At 45.8% G+C, this 21,122-nt stretch overlaps 1 protein-coding gene and 1 pseudogene across 1 annotated transcript in view; both read left to right on the top strand.

The window, feature by feature from the left end:
* LOC102417134 (coiled-coil domain-containing protein 162) overlaps positions 1-21,122 on the top strand; it is a 70,104-nt gene that overhangs the window by 37,390 nt on the left and 11,592 nt on the right. Inside the window, exons 11-16 of the mRNA XM_014467071.2 lie at positions 7,013-7,122; positions 16,392-16,541; positions 17,597-17,650; positions 18,275-18,442; positions 20,474-20,626; positions 20,856-20,987. Of these exons, the coding sequence (XP_014322557.2) occupies positions 7,013-7,122; positions 16,392-16,541; positions 17,597-17,650; positions 18,275-18,442; positions 20,474-20,626; positions 20,856-20,987 (767 nt within the window). The remainder of the gene's footprint in view (positions 1-7,012; positions 7,123-16,391; positions 16,542-17,596; positions 17,651-18,274; positions 18,443-20,473; positions 20,627-20,855; positions 20,988-21,122) is intronic.
* On the top strand, positions 12,033-12,485 carry LOC102442716 (annotated as a pseudogene).

Here is a 21,122-nt window from a genome sequence, read left to right as displayed (position 1 = left end):
ATCATAGACATTTTGGCATTAAAGTCATTTTTAATTGATTTCCTAAACTTCTCTGAGCAGTTATAAGGCCTGTAGTCTCCAAAGTAGAGTGCATATATTTCAGGGGTGTGGGAAGAAAATACTAGAACTTCTAAGTAGATTAAATTTATATGTAAGAGTCACATGTCACACTCCACAATGAGGTATCCTAAAGTGACCATAGGGAGGTAATCCAGAAGTGAATATGAAAAAATAGTAGAGGTGACACTCTAATCCAGGTACATGCTTATCCTTAGCCATATTATGAGGTTTAAAAAAAAAATAACTTAGCCCTGGCTGGTGTCTCAGTGGCTATGGTGTCTGCCCGCACACTGGAGGGTCCCAGGTTCGATTCTAGGTCAAGGGCACATACTTGGGTTGCAGGTTTGATCTCTGGCCCCCGTTGGAGTGGATGTGGGAGGCAACCAATTGATGTGTCTTTCTCACATCGATGTTTCTCTCTCTCTCTCTCTCTCTCTCTCTCTCTCTCTCTCTCTCTCCTCTTCGCTCCCTTCCACTCTCTAAAAATCAATGGGAAAAATATCCTCTGGTGAGGATTAACAAAAAAATAAGTAAATAAATAACCTAATCACATCTGATAAGAAGTCAGGCAAAAGGATTAAAAGGTCAAGGGAACTATGGGAATATGGATTGAGATTCACTCTTACTGTTGATGGACCTCACCCTAAGTACATCATGCTTTGCAATGTTAGCCAGTGATTGTACTGTAGGTAGTTAGAAATATTAGAAATACATAAACATAGATGTGTTAAAGGTGAGTGGATAAAACTGTTTCACTTGAGGGAAGCACAATCAAAATACTTACCTGTAGGAGTGTATGGTCCAGGCCAGCATGCCCCCAGCAGTGTGCCCTGGAACACAAGTTTCTCAACATGTTAATGCAAAAGCTCTCCCAACCACCCTCCACTAACAGACTCAGGGTTGCCTGAAGCTTCCCATTCCCTTGGTAACACAAGCAGGCAAAGTACTTACTAACCAGTCTTTGGGTTGCATATGTTCACCTAGCATCATTGATCATTGTTTGCTCCAAACCTGTTTATGCCACTTTTACTTGTCATTTTGCTTGAGTAATTTAATTCCACATTATGTAACCCATAGAAATAGGAATACAAAAAGAAAGAGATCTATTCTATAAAAACTGAAGCTAAAATGGATGAATTATGGCACATCCAGTCGATGGAATATTATTCAACACTAAAAAGAAAGGAGCTATCAAGCCACAAAAAGAGATGGAGAAGCTTAAATGCATATAACTAGGTCAAAGAAGCCAACCTGAAAAGGCTGTCTGCTGTATAATTTCAATCATATGACATTCAACCATACGGAGACTTTAAAAAGATCAGTGGTTGCCAGGGGTTTAGAGAGGAGAGAAGGATAACTAGGTAGAGCACAAAGGGTTTTTAGAGCCTTGAAACTCCTCTGTATGACACCCCAGTGGTGCATACATGTCATTATACATTTGTCAAACCCATAGTTTCTGAACCATAATGGAAACTATGGGCTTCGGGTGATAATATGTTAGTGTGGTTCATCAGTTGTAGCAGCTGTACCACAATGGAGTGGGATGTTGATACGGAGGGAGGCTGTGTGTTGGTGGTGGGGGCAGGAGATACATAGGAACTCTCTGTACTGTCTGCTCAATTTTTCTGTGAGCATGATGCATGTGGATTGTTTTACACTCTTTAAGTTTTCTCTCCATAAAAGGAAAGAAACAAACTAAAAAAAAAAAAGAACACTAGAGACTGTAGACCATGCACGTATATTATGGTTTATAGAAGAAAGATGGTACAGAACTCCAGTGAGTGGGTATGTACAAAGAAAAGGCTTGGACTTTATGTTAGAAGATTGGCAAATGTTTGCATATTTGTGTATTTTTAAGTTAAATAAAATGTTTAAGATAGTTTATGTCATTTTTTAAGCATTCTCTGGTTTAACAGGCTTCTTTTGATTGACTAATCAACTCTTAGAGGATTTCTACCATATTTTGCAGGAGTTGAGAGGAAAAAAGGTTTTGTTTGTTTTTTGTCAAAATAAGTTTGAGAAATTTGGAGTAAGTAATTTTTAAAATGTTTCTTTACTCCAGACCTTCTTAGAGACTTTACTATCCTACTGTGAATTAGAAATCTCCAGGAGACAGATAGAGTAGGAAACTCTCTTTAAATCTATTTGATCACTGAACCCTTTTCTCCCCTTTGGGGACATCTGTCACAACTCAAGGAACTAATGTTCTAGGGAGCAGTTTGAGAAACACAGGAGTACAAATACATACATATGCTTGAAGCAACAAGGTTTTCAACCTGCCCACCTTTTGGGGGGGCCCCCTCTGCCAAGTTGGGAGAACAACTTTGATCGGCAGTTGTGTGCCTTTAAGTTTCTGTCTGCCGTGGCTTAGGACCCAGGGGCCACTCAGGCACTGCAGCTGGTGGTTGTGTTAGAGAAGTGAAAAACTAGCAAATAAAGAGGCCCTTCCTAGAGGGCGGAGACTACTGGGGGGGTAGGGGGGGGGGAGTGCAGTTGTGTTCAGAGAGGAAGAGAGGGGAAGTGGTTTGGCCTCCAGGAAGTCAGTTTCCTCCAGTCAAAGGACATGGGGACAGAGTGAGAGGAAAGAACAAACCCTCACTTAGCCCCCAGTGTGTGTCTCCCGCTTCCACCGTGCTTCCATCAAAAACTGCTTCATCTTAAAGAAGCCATGACCACACACATACTGAAAATGAGACCCACGTAGAGACTGCCAACTCCACTTGGCCAGGAATTACTTCTCCTGGATGAATTCTACTCTCCCTGGCTTCCCCTGACCCCTGCCTACAGATGTAGATGCATGTCTAAACTTGAACTCATGAGTAGGAAGTGAAGATCTCCCAGCATGCAGGGAAAATACTTCCCCTTCAGCTAAGCCCGGAGCGAAAGCCAAACCAGTTCTGTGGGTATTTGGCAGGTGATGGTCCCCAAACAGGAAGTGTGTGATGGATGTGGGCCCTCACTAGGCTTCTCTGAGCCAGAGACCTGCCCCTAAAGTATCCTGGGAAAAGTATCCAATTTCTTGTCTGAAATATACATAAGCTCTGAAGTGTCAAAGCTTAGATTTACAAAAGTCTTAGACATCTTAAGAAGTGTGAACCTCTAGGCACATTAACCTTTGGATTTTCCACTTCAATTATGCTAGGACAGTGATGATATGTCTGCCGCCTTTGTTGTCCTAAAGGAAAAGCAAAATCAGATTTATTTGTTTATGATGGAAAGTAGACAAATGTAAAAGAAAATGGAATCCCATTTGCAAAAACAGGACCCCCGCCTCCCGATAAATAACGTAGTAAGTGCAAATACCAGAGGCCCCTGTTGTGTCATATTCACATTTCTGGGAAGATTGTGCTGGATGCTTCCTCTTATGTGCAGTGCGTCTCCTGTCAGAAAAATGAAAGTGTGAGTCAGAAACCTCATCTGCAACTTGGAAGAGCCAGCTGGGGGCAGGGAGTGGCTCTGTGCATGCTCTTGCTGATGGCCAGCACCCCCAACACAAAAGGGGAGTGCTGTCTCTGACTCCTTAGGTCTGTCTTTATTTCTAGCACCCCCAGGGCCATGGCACAAGGAAATGAGCCCTACCTACCCACACAACTAACATACACATGTGCTTTTGCTCTTCCACATGCAAGTTAAGGAGTGTTGATGTACTTCCATGGTTCTAGCATTGTCACATTATTTTTAAATTTGATTTTATTTGTTTAACCTGGTTCAAAATTCAAAATGATATTAAAAATATATTTAGAAGTCTTGTTGCCACCACTGACCCTCTTCTACCGCACCCTACGTAACCACACTTTTAATTAGTTTTTAATATATCTTTTCAGGGTTTTTTTATGCATATACTAATTCATTCCGTCATTCAATACCTATTTACTGAGCTCATACTGTTGTAGAAGACCGAAGAAACCCAAGCGACGCTTAGAGAAATGGAGGTACACAGCTTTATTATGCTGGCGGTCTCAGAGGAGTTGCCTCCAGAGTCTGAGCAAACCAATATGGGGGAAGCCCTTCTTTTATCCCCTTTTGGTTTCTTTGTCCCCCAAATATGGATGGGGACTTCTGGACCTTTTGTGGGCTTTGCAAAAAGCCCAGTGGGTTGGGATGGGGGTCTTGAGGTCATATTTAAGGGCCTGGCCTGGCGCCAGCGCTGATAACCCCCTCCGGGGATTGTGTGTTGTTCATGGTTTGGCCTCTGTAAAATGTGAGCATTTAGGTAACAGGTCTTGCAAGACCAGATTGTGGAGGAAAAGGGCAGTGACTTAATTATAGGTTACCAAGAATGTACATTAGGTTACTGCACAGACTCAGATTGCTAGCCTCCCAAACATCAGGGTTACATAGCCTTTTAGCCTTCTCAATGCCATGTTCTAGGCCTCTATATTTTAGGCACTGTTTTGGGGGTGCATCCTTACTTGGCAAGAAATCCTTACCCTAATGGAGTTTATCATCTAGAAGGGGGTAGACAGACAATAAGCAATGAACTTAAGAAATAAGGAGATAATGGAGTAAGGAGGATGGCACTGTGGAGGTTTGAAGGGGCACATGGCAATTTTAACTAGGGTGGTCAGAATAGACTTCACTGAGAAAGTGCATTTTGATCAAAGTTTGAAGAAAGTGACGGAGTTAGCTAGATGGGTATCTGGAGGAAGAGCATTCAGACCGAACAACAGTCCACATGAAGCCCCTAAGCCAGTGGTTCTCAACCTTCTGGCCCTTTAAATACAGTTCCTCATGTTGTGACCCAACCATAAAATTATTTTCGTTGCTACTTCATAACTGTAATGTTGCTACTGTTATGAATCGTAATGTAAATATCTGGTATGCAGGATGGTCTTAGGCGACCCCTGTGAAAGGGTCGTTCGACTGCCAAAAGGGTCACGACCCACAGGTTGAGAACCGCTGCTCTAAGCAGAGCATGCCTATCACATTTATGGAACAACAAAGACCCAAGTGTGAGTGGAATGGAAAGATTGAGGGGGAATAGTAGGAGATGAAGTCAGAGAGGAAGAGTGAAAGGAGAACAGATCATGCAGGGCCTTGTAAGGACTTCAGTGTTTACTCTGAATGTAATGGGGAGCTGGCCCAAGGCTCTGAGTGACATGATCTGACTTACATTTTAATAGAATCTCTTTGGCTCCTGTTTTAAGAAGGGGCAGTGAAAGAAGAAAGGGTGGAATAAGGGAGAGGCTGGTTGGGAGGCTATTGCAATAATCCAAGCAAGGTGGCTCAAACAAGATTGGAGCAGTGGAAGTATTACGTGGTCAGATTCTGGGTATGTTTTTGAAGTAGTCATTAATGGGTTGAGTATTGAGTATGGGGGAAAGAGAAGAATCCATGATAACTCCAAGATTTTTGACCTGAGCTATTGGGAAAATAGAATTGCCATCAACTGAGATGGCAAGTTGGGGAGGAAAGATCAGGAATTTAATTAATCACAAGAGAAGTGTGAAATGCCTTTTAGACATCCAAGGAGAGATGCCAAGTGGGTATGAGATCTAAATTTGAGGGTTGTCAGCATACGGATGTTATTTAGCCATGAGACTAGATGGAATATCCAAGGGAGTGAGTGTAGATAGGAAAAGAGGTTGACTCAGGGATGAGTCCTAAGACACTCTAACGTCAAGGGCTGGGAGCGGGGAGGGGGGAGGGGAAAAGGAGAATCAATGAAAGGGATCTAGAAGGAACAAACAGTGAGTCAGAGGAAAAGTAGGACAGAGTGGTGGTGTCCCAACATCTAGTGATAGAAGTTTCTCAAGCACAAGGAAGTGAAAAATTGTGTGAAATGTTGCTGGTAGTCAAGTAAAACCACTGGCTTTAGCCATGTTGTGATCATGTTGGCGAGCAGTTTCATTGGAGTGGTGCAAGTGTAAGCTGGGTGAGAGACTTTAAGAAGGATTTTGAGATAAGTCACACACAGTAAGGGTTGACATCTCTTTCTGAGAGTTTTGCTAAAAAGGGAGCAAAGAGATGAGATGAGATGAGATAATGGCTGACAGGAGAAGTAGGGTCTAGAGAAGGATTTTTATGAGGTGGGAAAAATAATGTATGCTATTTTGAGCGGTCCAGGAAAGAGGGAAGAAGTGATGCTATTGGAGAATGGCAAATTTTTGGAGCAATGACATTGAATAGGCTTGAGGAGATATTCTTCTACTTTATTATATTTATCATATCTTTCTCATAGAAGATAGCATTTTATATCCACTGTCCTACAAGTTGAATATTTCACTTAACAACCGATGCTTCTTTTCATATCAGTACATGGAGAAGGTCCTTTCTTTCTTACAGCTTCATACTATTCTACTTGAAGGATATTCTACAGTTTAGGTTTTGTTTCCAAGCTTTTGCTGTCCTAAACAACGCTATTGTGAGTAACTGTGTATATGCCTCATCTCATAACTGTCAGCCCTATTGTGACTTCAGTCTCAGAACTAAAGTTTATAGTCTGTCCACTCTCAACATTTCTAACCTATGACTCTCTTTTCTTTCTTTTGGATTTCCTCCCATTTTTTAAAATTAACTCTATATTTAAATTAATTTTGCCTGTAACACCAGGAATGTACTGAAATATATACATATAATAGCTCTTCGTTTATTTCTGATGATTGTGTTAGGCCAAACAATTGTTCAGATACATATAGGCACTTAGTGACGTCATGCAGGACCAATAACATTTGACTCAGGATTTTTAGTTACAGTAGCAATATTGTTCACTGTCTTCAGAGGTGCTTTTCCAAATCTTTTCATTAGGGTCTCGTTAGATATCTTCCTTATTTCCATGTTCTGAAAGATCCTGTGTCCTCAATCACGTCCTTCCCGCCCCCACTTCCCCACTAATGTATTTGGAAATGACAGCTAGCTGTGTCCAGTGCTGTCTCAGAGAGTTACCATTTCATAGTCATTAATGGTTGTTCATTGTATCATGATACTAGCAGTGGTATGTCTCTTCCCCTAGACCTTTGGAAATGCCAAGTCATGAAAGAAAACTTCTCAGTTATCAGACCACAAATAGTTGAAAAATTTATGCAGAGATTAATGGAGAATTACCAGGATGGTGGACTAGAGGTATGTATTAAAAAGTAGTCAGTCTGTACTGTGTGTGTTTTTTTAAACATAAATCCAAACAAGGAAGACTTTCCCCTAAACCAGTGATTTTCAACCACTGTGCCACAAGAATTTTTAAAACATGCAATACCTAACTCTTTAGTCAGGGGCACTGACCTCTTTTCTCTTAGGTTGTCAAATTAAAAAATGACAACAGCCAACACAACAATAGCAGTCTGGTGTAAATGAATCAAAATTATATCTATTTTTTGTCAGATTGGCAAAAAGCATACTGTATTTTTGGTGTGCCACAGAATTTTAGTAATTAGTTTATGTGTGCCATGAGATGACAAAGGTTGAAAATTGTTCTATAAACACAACTCCTAATGCTTTCCTTACTCCCTTAGCACAAAGATATGAATACTGAGCCCAAACTCAAAGTAGTAATCACTTTAATTTTGGAAAAAGACTGATTTCTAACAATGATGGGAGAGAAATTAGAATATGCATGCTAGCTAATTTCAGATTTGGCCAATTTTTTCAAGTAAGCTTGGGGTTTATTTATGAATGAGTTCCTTTTAGCAACATTTCCTATTATTGGTTTTTTAGTATAGAATATTTAAAGAGAGAAACCAAAATAGCCTATAATACCACTTAAAAACATTTTTTTAAATGTACAACATGGGGGGGGGGAAATAAACTTAGCCCAGAAAGGTAACATTTTTATCGCTCCTCCATTCCACCATCCCGTTTCCTCTCCACACAGGAAACCAGTGTCAAAGACTTTTTCTGTGTATACATACTTGAATCCATAACAACTCTATATAGTATATGCAACACACATATACACAGTCCAAGGCACTTGACAGCAGTGCCTTCCTAAATCAAAGGAATCCACCAAAAAGTCAGGAGTATATGTGGATATTAAGCCTTAACAGAGCTTTTGGGATCATTAACAAATTAAACATACGTGCATTTGGTTGACATGAATCCAGTTTCCTTTGAAATTCAACCATTTTTAAAAACCTGGCTTAGCAAAATGTACTCCATTGTTACATGACAATGTTTTCTCCGAAATTACATTTTTTAAGCTCTTCAAATGTTTTCCATAATTTATAATCACTTCAGTTCTTAATCATGAGGTAGAGCGTTCCCAAGCTTGGCTGGGGATACGCTTTTCCTCAGAACTGGATGATTTACACGGATTTGCTTCAAGCTTTCAGTTATACCCAAGAGGGACTCTGTCTGTTGTGATGAGGGCTGAGTGGTTCTTTCTGGGTCCCTTATACCTTGGAGGTTCTCAGCCAGAGGCACAGACATTATTAGGGTGGGGCTCAGAAAAAATGAGTCCCAAATGGTGTGGCTGCCCTGGCCAGTGTGGCTCAGTTGGTTGGGCATTATCCTGTGCACCGAATGGTTGCCAGGCAGATTCGTAAGGCACATGCTTGGGTTGTGGACTCGATCCCCAGTAGGGGACATGCAGGAGGTGGCCAATGGATGTCTTGCTCTCACATCGATGTTTCTGTCTCTCCTCCCTTCCTCTCTCTCTAAAAATCAATTTAAAAATCTTAAAAAAAAATGTGTGGCTCTCCTTAAAAAGGAAGGAAATTCTGACACATGCTTCATCATGATGAACCTTGAAGACATTATGCTAAGTAAAATAAGCCAGTCACAAAAGCACAAATGCTGCATGATTCCACTTATATGAGGTATTGGAGAATAGTCAAATTCGTAGACAGGAAGTAGAAGGGTGGTAGTCAGCAGCTAGGGGGAGGAGGAAGAGGGAGTTAGTGCAGTAGGTACAGTTTCTGTTTTGCAAGATGAAGTGTTCTAGGGATTGATTGCACAACAGTATGAATGTACTTAATGTCACTCAACTGTCTACTTAAAAACAGCTAAAATGGCAAATTTTACGTTATGTGATGTGCTTTTTACCACAATAAGAAAAGAAAGGTTTGTGACTCAAGATCTGCTCATCCCCTATCCATATACTTCACCCCAACACTGAAGACAGGATCTCTAGGAAAGAACCGTTGGTACTTAGTAGGAGACGGAGCAAACCCATATCAGGCACAACGGAAACTCAGGGCCCACTGAAGAGACCGGTGTCTGCCTGCCGGTGTCTTGGAATAACCCCAGGATGCGAGGTCCCTGCAAAGCCTGTGCCTGGTGGGCTTCTGGACTCCTCCGGATCATCTGCAGTGACCGGGACTCACTCTTCCAACTCCTCCCTCTCTCCCGATTCCTGGAAGCTCTTGTTCCAGGCAGCTCTTACTGAGCTGGATTTGGCCATCCCACCATCTCCACTATGGACCCTGGGACACCACACGTCATGGTTCCGACGCCTCACAATGAGCCTTAGCTACCTGAGGGCAGGTAGGTCAGTCAGAGCAGCTCAGTGAGCACCACCGCTAACACGTGTGAAGCCTCCGTAAAGTTACAACCGGGGGCCTGCTCCAGGAGGACAAACCAGACAGGTGGTGGAGAAGAAGCCATCACCCCTTCCTCCTGAAGGTGGCTGCCCGGTGCCATGGCATATTGTTGTAAATGTTTCCCTCCACGTCCCGCGTGGTTCAGAGTTCAGGATCTGGAAGAGGAGCCGCACACAAATGAAAGAGAAAAGACAAGAGATAATTTGGGAATATTGGGGGGCCAGGCGGTAAGTCCAACTCAAGACTTCCACTGGTGCTCACGCCGCACCAACCTTTTATAGTCAGAGGTAAACAAGGTAGTGGTTACCATAGTTACACAGTTCTTGTGAGTTTCACTTGTTTTGACCATAGTTATATTTCCTACACTTCCCTCAGCCCATTAGCTTCCCAGATAAGATCTAGGGAGTGTTATAAGGTCACGCCTAATTATGCTAAGAGGACTGCGCCCTCTAAGCTGGGACTTGTTTGTGACTTTGCCAGCAGGTCAGTCCGAGGCTTAACCCTATATACGAGCACAGTACATGGAGGGCCTATGCCCAGCCTTCTCTGCTTCAGACTAACCCACTTCACTTCCTTCATCACTTTACATGAGCCCCCACCGTCCTGATCAGTCTCCTCTAAACTCAAGGTTGTCTGTCCAGTGAGGAGTGCCCTTGACCTGGGGTTGTGAGTGACTAATGCCCATGTGTGTCAGGTTGCGGCAGCCAATTCAAGGCTAACACGTCACCTGAAGCCCACGCATTGCCTGTAGGCATCCTGCAGCTGCCATGTGACTAGCTTTGTTCTTGTTCACTTTGAACCTTTTGAACTCTTTCAAAACCTGGATTTTTATCATCCAGGATACAGTCTCTCCCTACCTGCCCTGGCTGTCCTCATTCAAGTCATTTAATAACAGTGTATGACAGGATGGGCCCCAAGCCCTGTGCTGCCCACTCTGGGTCCCCTCCAGGCTCACTAGGTTCTTTGGGCACAGTCTGTCAGCGGCCAGAAGCCCCTCCAGTTGTTCTCCATTTGCCCAAGCTTGTCTGAAGAAACCTCAGATATCCTGCTAAAATTCAAATACGCCGAATCTACTCTGTTTCCTGAGGTTAATCTGATCTGACTTCTCTTGAACCCATGTTGTAATCTTTGCTTCCTTCTCCAGAGTCTAAAAACCAGACTTTCACAGTTAATTCTAACATCTTGCCCAAATTTTATACCAAACACCCTGGCCTGAAGTCAGAGACTAACCTTTATTGCAAATCAGAGCAACTATCATCTATTTTGTGGGTTCCAGAACATTTCCATTTATATGCCAAGTCACTCACTCATTCAGCAAGTGTTTAGAGATATATTTTTTCCAGGCACTTTATTAGAGGTATAAAGGCAAAAGATACAGTCCCTGCCCCCAAAAAGCTTACTGAAACAGTTATGTGAACCGAATGTCAGCAATGTTGAGAAAGGCACTTCACATTAAGTACTCTGATAGAGGCAGACACAGAATTCTATGAGTTCAGAGAAGGGGGCACAATCCTGCTAGAGGATGGGGGCAGAAAGCCATCAGGGAAGACTTCCTGTAGGAGGTGTTATTTGGGTCAAGTCTTGAAGAACAAGTAGGACTTAACAGATGAAGAGGGGTCAGGGAAAGAAGGCAGAGCAATCTAGGAAGGGAGTATAGAACTCAGAGGTGGACACTGGAAAGGTGGGCAGGGCCAGGTGCTGTCAGGTCTTGGTGTGCAATTCTTAGGAGTTTGGATATCATCCTAGAGTCGGTGGGAAATCACTGAAGCATTGTGTCAGCAGAGGTGGGTTTTAGAAACATCATCAAAACGCCTTGTGTTCCTGATGTTAGACAAACTGTCATGAGAGCCTCTCAGATGAAGAAAACCACAAAAGAGCAATTTGCTCCCAGCAGGTCCAGACTTTTGCCATAATGAGACCTGGCACCTGCCATGCTTCACCTCACACTGGCTCCAGAAGAATCCCTGTGCAACCTCCCGAGCTATCAGTCAGTGCCATCATCGGGGGTCAGGGTTAAATGTTGGTGAAGGAGTCAGCTTACTAGAGGACTGAGCTAATGGTCCTCACTCTGGGATTCTTCTGGAACCAGGGGCCGGCCTTTGGAGGGGAAGTTGGCTGATGAAGCCCCTCCCTACTGTATTTTGACACAGAGGTGACATTTAGTAACCTACAAAGGCAGCGGTGGGTTGTAAGCTTTTTCATATATATATATTTTTTTATTTCAGAGAGAAGAAGGGAGGGGGGAGAATGATAGGAACACCAATGAGAGAGAGAGAGAGAGAGAGAGAGAGAGAGAGAGAGAGAGAGAGAGATCATCTGCTCAGGCCCCCTACTGAGGATTGAGCCCGTTACCTGGTCATGTGCCCTGACCCGGAATGGAACTGTGACCTCCTGGTTCATGGGCCGACGCTCAACCACACCGGCCAGGCCAGAATAGCTTTTAAGAAACAAATTGTGGAAAACCTCGATGCTCCCTCTCCCTTGGCTGGCAGTGAGGAGGCCGCACGATGGCCGGAGTTACTGTAAAAGATGTGAACCAGCGGGAGTTCTCAGAGCTCCGGCAGCCTTCCTCCAAAAGTCCGGGAAGCTGACAGTCCCTGAGTGGGTGGGCACTGCCAAGCTGGCCAAGCATAGAGAGCGTGCTCCCTGCGACGAGAACAGGTTCCGCACACGAGCTGCTTCCACAGCGCGGCACCTGCACCTTCAGGGAGGCGCTGGGTTGGCTCCTTGACCAAGATCTATGGAGGCGGCAGAGAAGTGGTGCCGTGCCCGCCACTTTAGCAGAGGCTCTAAGAGCGTGGCTCGCAGGGTCCCCCAAGCCCTGGCGGGGCTGAAAATGGTGGAAAAGGATCAGGATGGAGGTCACGAATGGACACCTCAGGGACAGAGAGATCTGGACAGAATCGCAGGGCAGGTGGCAGCTGCCAACAAGAAGAACAAATGCTGGGTTAATAAATTGCCTCATTCGTTAAGAGAGAGAGAGAGAGCGAGAGAGAGAAAGGAAAAGAAAAGAAACAAATTATGTACTGGCCAGTGTGCCTCAGTTGCGTGCCTCAGTTGCTTGGGCATCATCCCATGTACCAAGAGGTTGCTGGTTCAATTCCTGGTCAGGGCACATGCCCAGATTTCAGGCTTGATCCCCAGTATTGGGTGAGCAAGAGGCAGCTGATCAATGTTACCCTCTCACATCGATGTTTCTCTTTCTCTCTACCTCTCCCTTCTTCTCTCTCTAAAAATCAATTAAAAAACAGAAAGAAACAAATTACTCTGAGAGCTCAGAGAAGGATTGTGCCAACAGAAGCCACATAGGCTGTCGTCCCACAACAGATGCTGCTCAGGTAGCTCCAAACGCGCTTCTGGAAGGCCGAGTACGCAGGCGGCAGAACCAATGTTCACCCAGAGAGAGGGGCTGCCAGGAGCTTCCTGGACCTCTTGTCACCTGTCAGTCACAGCTTCCTGCCTGCCCACCCCGCTAGACATGCTTCCCCTTCCAGGTCGCCACTGCAGAGGCTCTGGCTGGGCCCTTCCCACCTCTCCCTGCCTTCACACCAGCCCCTCTGTGCCCTCCCCTTGAGCTGTTCTTTCAGCCCAATCTTCTGAGGCATCAGCAGAGCCACTGAGGGAAGGAAGCAACACAACTTCTCTAGCCTCCGGAGATGCTCACCGGCAGGTCTTGGCCGTTCCCACCTCTTTGGTGTGACAGACTCACCCAAGGGTTCCCCATCCTTGCTGGGAAAAGCGCCATGCTGGCCAAGAGGAGAAGGCAGAGAGCCACTGTGGTTCAAGTCTGCATTTCTGTTTAGTTGGGGTCCTGTATCTGCAGTGGCCTGGTGGTGTCAGTGTGAGAAGTGACTGCCCTGCTAAAGAGCTGTTGGAGGCCCTGCTGGTACATTCGCGTCCCAGCGCTGCTGGCCGACTCCAAGCGCTGGGCCCAGCTCACCTGGATGGGGCCACTGGCCACACCTTGCTGACCCCAAATATGGTCTCAAGGCTTAAGGCTTTCACTCCACTCAGTCCAGGACGTGTTTCCTTTGTGATTATTAAATTCACATAGCCTTGGCCCTTTCTCCATAAAAAGTTCAAGGTCCAAGGGATGGTACCTTGGTTCCCTTTGCCTTGGTGTCAGCAGCTAACTCTGGCTCACTTCCCAGGGGCAGGATGGATGCCTCCACCCCCACTCCACAAGGGGAACCTTCTCCTGACTCCCTGGCTCCTTCTCATAAAATCCCCCATGAGCAGAGGTTTCCATCTACTGTTTCCATTCTGCTACAGTTGATGACCTTTTCAAAAGCTTTACTATCTTCTAATTAGTATATATTTTATTTATATGTGCTTTATATATAATTATTGCAATTATATATACATTTTATCATTGTATTAGAAAATAGGAATATGATGTGTTAGAAAATATACTCATAATCTTACCTTCTATTGATAATCACTATTATTATTTTGGCGTATTTCCTTCCAAACCTTATAACATTTTTTAATGTACTTTTTAATAAAATATGATTACTCTATATGCCCTTTTGTTATAGTGTGCTTTCCCCCTTGACTATGTGTTATAAATATGTCTCTTTGTCAGTAAACATACACTGAGTGGCCAGATTATTATGACCACCCCATCAGTACAATGAAGTGAATTAGTTATGCAAATAATAATAATAATAAAACCTTGAGAGTATTTGCTTAGGACATTTTCAATATTCAGTATTTTTGGAAGTGTCGTGAAGTACTGATGGGGTGGTCATAATAATCTGGCCACTCAGTGTATGTCCATAGCATGATTTTGGTGACTGTTTAGTATTTCATTGTATTGATGGGTGAGATGGATTCAACCTGTTTTCCCATTATTAAGTACTTTAGATTGTTTCCGTTTTTCTTTTATATTAGAGAGGCTACTATAAACAACATCTGCTTACCTATATTTTTGTGTGTAGCATTTATTATTCCCTAAAGATAAATGCCTAGAGGAGGGGTTATTAGGTCAAAGGGCAAAGACATTTTAACACTGTTTCATAGATACTGCTAGTCTGCCCTCCAAAACACACTAACTTCCCTTCCCATTAGCAGTGGTGAGCAGGCCACTCTCCTCGCTCACCCGTCTGGGTTTTATCACTATTTGCCATCCCTGCTAGTTTGCCTCAATCACTTGCCTTGGCAAAGCCTGTCTGGGCTTTCTCTGGAGGTCAAGGGGGGCACTGAGGTTGCACTGATAGGACAGTGTCCTGGGCCTCGCCCGGGCAATTGAACCAGAGCCAGGGACCCACCCCAGGCCGGAAAGACGGCCTAGTTTCTGCAACAGACTGCCAGTGAGCTGGAGCCCTCCTGACCCTGGAAGTATCACAGATAACGCTCCTGTAGCGTGAAGGCTGACTCTTACTAGTAGAGTGGGCCCCATAAAACCCTCAGATACACACAGACACACTCACTGATACTCCTAGAGGGACACACCCAGACACAGAGCACTGATACAGATAGAGATATACAGAGAGAGATACAGGCACACACTCACACATCCACAAATGCACACAGACGCACACTGATGTAAACACACACAGACACATAAGCATTCACATAGACATGCAGGCCCTAGTCAAGTAGATCTGTCCAACCTTCCACATACTGGCTCCCATTTCTCTCCAGAGCCAAAATCTAAGCCTGCCTTGGAGGGGTGGACATTTCCTCTGTTCCGAATGGCCACCACCTCAGAAGGAGAGAGGGAGGGAATGGGAGTGTTCCAAGAGTGAAGAGTAGGCCCTTCGGCCAGAGGAAGAGGGACTGCCAGATGCATCATTCTTCAGAGGGCCCTCTGGTTTTCGTCCAGCCCCACCCTTCCCCAGAGTGAGAAATCCACACAGCCAGGGGGACACGCACACTCAGATCCCTGGCCTTCCATCCAGACCACACGCAAGTGCCTGGGACCCTGGAGTTCCCTGAGTCCAGGGCCTCTTCCCCGATCATCCTCCCTAGAGGGAGAGTGGGCCTCACTGCCAGCGTGTGCACCTGGCCTGAGGGGTGGTCCAGGGCAGCTGTGTATGGGCGTGGAAGGCTGCATTGTCTGCTTGCATGCAAGGGTCCTCTGCAGGATGATGGGAGGCCAGAAGGAGAAGCGATGGGAGTCGTTACTATAAACTGGGGTGGGGGGTATCTCTCCCCAAGTCACCACATTTCAGCACAGAACTCAGAGTAGCCCAAGAATGATAAATTCAAACTTTGCCTTCCAAGTCATTTTTTTTATTTTTAATAAATCATTATTGTTCAGATTATTACAGTTGTTCCTCTTTTTTTCCCCCCATAGCTCCCCCCTACCCAGTTCCCACCCCACCCCTTGCCCTTACCCCCCCGCCCCCGCCACTGTCCTCATCCATAGGTGTAAGATTTTTGTCCAATCTCTTCCCGCACCCCCAACACCCCCTTCCCCCGGAGAATTGTCAGTCCACTCTCTTTCTATGCTTCTGATTCTATTATATTCACCAGTTTATTCTGTTCATCAGATTTTTTCTTCACTTGATTTTTAGATTCACTTGTTGATAGATATGTATTTGTTGTTACCCAAGTCGTTTTTGATGGTCTATTTTCCAAAGTTGGAGAATTAAACATTTTTTTCTTAATAGTTTGTTAGTTTGATTTATAACCTTTAAATATTCAGAATACTTAGACATATGGTATGTGGGCCTCCCCTTGTATGCGTGTCCCTGGTTCTGCACATGTTGAGGGCAGACCTGAAAGAGAGGCTAGGGCTGACGGAGGAGAAAGGGAAGTGGCTCTGTGAGCCCGGGCAGCCTGCGCCATGAGCCCGGGCCTGGTGAGGCTGCCCTGCTGGCGCGGCTGTGAACGGTGCCCCTTCCTTTTCAGATCACTTTCAGGAAAGACCACCTGGAGGCCTGCCTCCTTTCCCTGGGGTGTGATGTGATGGCGCGGGAACGCAGCAACTTCGAGAGCTACTCCATGTGTTACGAGCATGTGCTGGAGCACACGAGGCTGAAGCTCAGTCAGAAGGAGCAGGTATGTCCCCCAAGGCCAGAAGCAAGGGGGGAGGTAGAGGGAGGGAGGCCCCGGAGTCACTCTGAAGAAGAAAGTGAAACAGAGGGTGGGGAGAGGTGTTTTTATGTAAGAACTGAGGGTGGATGGCACGCTCCAAATTCCTCTTCTCATTGGCTCATTTTCTCCTGCTGGTATTCTCAGCCACAAAGGGGGTGGCCCCAGCAAGAGTGGGTTGTGTGGGTTGGAGGTGTCTAGTGGGAATATAATAAGAGGTGAGCAGCTAAGGAGCTGCCCCCCAGGGAAGATGCATAGCTGACCTTCCCACCCTTGACAAACACGAGGCACCTGGTGCTGTTCTGGTCCAGCAGAAAAGCCAGGATCCTTGAGTCAACGCATCTTCAGGACGCACATCATGGGTCTCAGGATGAAGCTTCCCTAAACTGAGACCCCCCTGTGGGCCCCAAGAGTCGCTTCTCCTGTCCTAGATTGCATTCTTTTGGAAATGGATTGCATCGGAGGTTCAGTGTCATTTCAGTGCATACCTAAAAACAGTGCAAAGGTCTGAACAAATGAAGCATTAAAATATCAAATCATGAGTCTTGGCTCTGGCCCCCAGCTTGGCTTGTCCCCGTAGCTGAGTCCTCTGTGTCAGTGTGGATACCTGGAAGTGCATGCTGTCTTTTGATGCTGGACTGGTCATCCTGAAGCACAGTCCTGGCTCTGGGTGGGGCCCAAGGATCTAAATCAGCGGTTCTCAACCTGTGGGTCTCGACCCCTTTGGCGGTCGAACGACCCTTTCACAGGGGTCGCCTAAGACCATCCTGCATATCAGATATTTACATTACGGTTCATAACAGTAGCAACATTACAGTTATGAAGTAGCAACGAAAATAATTTTATGGTTGGGTCACAACATGAGGAACTGTATTTAAAGGGCCAGGAGGTTGAGAACCACTGATCTAAATGAAACTCCATGAACACAAATCGGAAGTGTCTGGAGCATGTGGTACTGAACTGGGCCATGGCTGGAAGAGTGCATGTTTGAGTTTAGTTGTGCACTGCTTTCTTCTCTTCAGGAATTAGATGTTTTACGAAGAGGTCAGAGTCCACCTGAGGATAATGCTGGCCAGGTAGGTCGGCTATTACTAAAAAGTTTCTCTTCTCCATTTCTCAGTTCCACAGCCCCAGCGGTAGCCACGCCTGGGACTCCCTGGTGTTGCTTTCCCGTGCCTCCTCGAGGAAAGCTCCGCCAGTGAGGGTGTGCTGCAGAAACATCCGAGGGCTGACGTTCACTTTTTAAGAAATGTGGGGGGTTTTTGTTTGTTTTATTCGGTATTTTTTGTTATTTTTATTGATTTGTTTTTTCTTTTTGTTGTTATTTTTGGGTTTGGGAGAGAGGCGTTGTTTGTTTCTTTTGAGGTCGGTTAAAGTGCAATTCCAAAGAAGAAGAGTTATGTAGGCTGAAGTATCAAGGGGCATTTGGACATGGAGGCCAAGAGAGTTGAAATCTTTCCTCCAAATGAAAAGGAACTAGTGTATCCTCTGGGGTCATTCATTCAGCGGCCATTTACTGAGCACCTACTCTGTGTCTGGTACTGTTCTCTGACCCTCAAACCCACCTAGACTCTCCCACCTACCTTTGCACAACAGGGTACTCATCCTGTACATTAGGCTTAAAGGAGAAGTGCACACGGTAGAGGCTGTTTGGAATTCCCAAACTATCTTCCATTGAAAGAAAATGTTTCTGCTGCTAGGTTGCGGAGCTCAGTCATGATATGATCATGGAAATCACTGCTCTGAGAGCCCGCCTCACGGATTTGGAAGAGGAGAATCTGAATCTCGAAAAGCAAATCAGAAAAGAAGTGCAAGAAGAATATGCAGATTTAGTCAAAACCTTGTTTATGGGTTGTTTACACATGAAAGTAAGTGGCCTGGGTCGGACACCAGGGCAGTCCTGTGGGGAGCGGGTGCAGCTGACCCCATGGCGCTGCACACAGCGGGGTTGATGACAGAATGGCCCTAAGAATTTTCCAGCTCTGAGCTTTCTCTACAGAGAACGAGTCAGCAATGAGTTGTCATTATTTTATGAGAAAAGACACTGAATTTTAGGTAATTTAGAAATTTTCTCTTTTCCTCACTCTACTGCCAGCTGAGGGAAGGAAGGGGGAGTCTTCTTCTCCAATGTCTATTCAGTGTGACCATCCAAACAGAAGAGGACAGTGCCCTGGGCCAGGCCGGACCCCAGGCACCGCCAGAAAGCTCGCTGGGCAGATTCAGAATTTGGATCATCTTTCAAGATTTTTCCAGCCCTCAAAATGCCCACCAGCCTTTCTCTACCATCCGTGTCAGGGAGCGGCTGACCCGTGAGTGAGGCCCATCTGGAAGAGCAGTGATGGGTGCCCATGTGCTCACAGCACTGAGGAAGCCTGTCGCTTTCTCATGACGTCTGAGCAGCTGTAAATGGAGGCCTGGGTGCCTAGAATGGGTCATCGCAGAGCCTGGGCCAGCTGTCCCACAGTACAAATCTCAGTTCAAACCCACCACCCTCCAGTCCACTGCCCCTTCCCCACATTAGACATTCCCAGAGCCAGCCCCAGCAGGTCCTTCCCTATCTCTCCGGGGAGTCCAGGGCTGTCCCAGGCTTATCACACTGAGAGGAGCTTCTGCTGATGCTCCGCCCTGGCCTGGTCATTCCAGGGAGGGCTGGAGAGTCCTTCTCACTTGTGAAGGGCCCACGGAGTACAAGTGCTTACAGATATTAAAGGATCAAAACCAAAATGCGTGGGCCTGACGCTGCAGGGGAGGGGTGAGCAGACAGTGAAAGCTGGAATCTGCTAAGCCATCTTTCGAGTGTGAGGTTGTTGAAAATGTCTTAAGTTCTTTGTAGCTTCTGCCAGATTCCTAGACAGAAAGTGGATTCAGTGCTTCTCCCAGGCTAAACTAGTTCTACAACCGCCCCCAATTCTGCCATCGGGCTGACTCAGCAGAATCTGACCTCGTCAAACACTGTGGATTAGTCACTAACGGGGAAGTCCCTGTTCTGCCCCAAGGTCTCAAAAAGATGGTGAAGCTTCTGTTGTGAGGCCAGCAGCCGGCTCCCCGCTGTGGCTCCCAGCGGGGCACTCTCCTCCTGCCTTCCTCCCCAGGGAAGTGGTTCAAAGGTGAGAAGACTCCCCACTCTCACCTTTAACTGAAGAACATTGAGTTTCCAGTGATCAAGTCATTTCACCATAAGCCGTTCAGAACAGGCTGTTTATGAGATTTCTGCTGGAGCCTAACTAGGAAGGCAGCCAGCCCGATTCCTTCCTCTGCTGTATCTATGTTTAATGGACTTCCCCGTTAGTGACTAATCCACCGTGTTTTATCAGGTCAGATTCTGCTGAGTCAACCTGATAGCAAAAATCCCTAAATTTAGTTCAGCTGGTATGGCTCAGTGGTTGAGCATCGACCAATGAACCAGAAAGTCATGGTTCAATTCCCAGTCAGGGCACATGCCTGAGTTGCAGGCTCGATCCCCAGAGTGGGGCCTATAAGAGGCAGCTGATTAATGATTCTCTCTCTCATCGCTGATGTTTCTACCTCTCTCTCCCTCTCCCTACCTCTCTGAAATCAATAAAAACATATTTTTTTAAAAATCCCTGAGTTTAAATGTCTAAGTAACCACGTGGCAGTGGGGGGGGGGGTAATTTTCCATCTGTGATCTCCCACTCTCCTGCTCACTCGACTTGCCTTGGTGTCTGACAACTAGGCAGGCTCTCAGGTGGTGAAGCCCTGCGGGTTGAAGACCACACTAACGGGGCTGCTAGAGAGACATCCAGGTAATACCTGATGAAATAATTGTCTGGGTGGGTGGATGCTTTTTTCATGTGGAATCATTTCTGAAAGTTGCATTTTAGAAGGCAAAACGACTCTTCCACTACTGCCCTTCCTGAACCTGAGTCTGCGATTTGCAGGAGAAGTTGCATGAGAATCAGCTTAATTTGATCCAGAAAGTGTGTGAGCTCATCAGCGAAGTGAGAACAGAATGGATGGATCACATGAAGGACCTAAAGAAAAAATGGGGCTCTGCCAGACCTGATGAAGGAATGAACGAAAGCGCAGCCAAAGTATGTGATTTCATTTAGCAATGGGATATCAGCACTTCTTCCAGCGTCTGACCCACCGCTCACTCTGCATTCCAGTCAGGTTCCCCTGAGAAAGCAAGGAACGCATTAGGCATATTGAAAGGGCACAACTGTGTCATCTTCTGGAAGGCATGTTTCTGACGTTAGGGTTCATGCTCTCCCAAGAAAAGTGTTGGGGGCAGCCTTTTCTGAAAGTGAGCCTTCTTCACAGGAGCAGCTGCGGGACTTGGAGCAGGAGAACTGCAGCCTGGCCGCCCTGGTGTGCAAAGTGAGGAGCCTGGGCCGCTGGAGGCTGGCTGTGCAGCAGGCTCGCTTCCGGGGCCAGCTGAGCAGGGCCCAGAAGGTGAGCGATGGGGGAGGCCTGGCCCTGGGGGTGGGCTGAGGGGGGCTTGACTGCAGCTGCTCCAACCATCTTAAAGGATCTGACAGTAGAGCGTTTTTCCAGGGAACAGGCAATGTCAGAGCCTCGAGAGAAATA

The sequence above is a fragment of the Myotis lucifugus genome, unplaced genomic scaffold (genome assembly GCF_000147115.1).
Source record: "Myotis lucifugus unplaced genomic scaffold, Myoluc2.0 scaffold_378, whole genome shotgun sequence".
NCBI lineage: Eukaryota > Metazoa > Chordata > Mammalia > Chiroptera > Vespertilionidae > Myotis > Myotis lucifugus.
The sequence above is the reverse complement of the archived record's forward strand: the minus strand, read 5'-3'. Positions and strand labels throughout refer to the sequence as shown.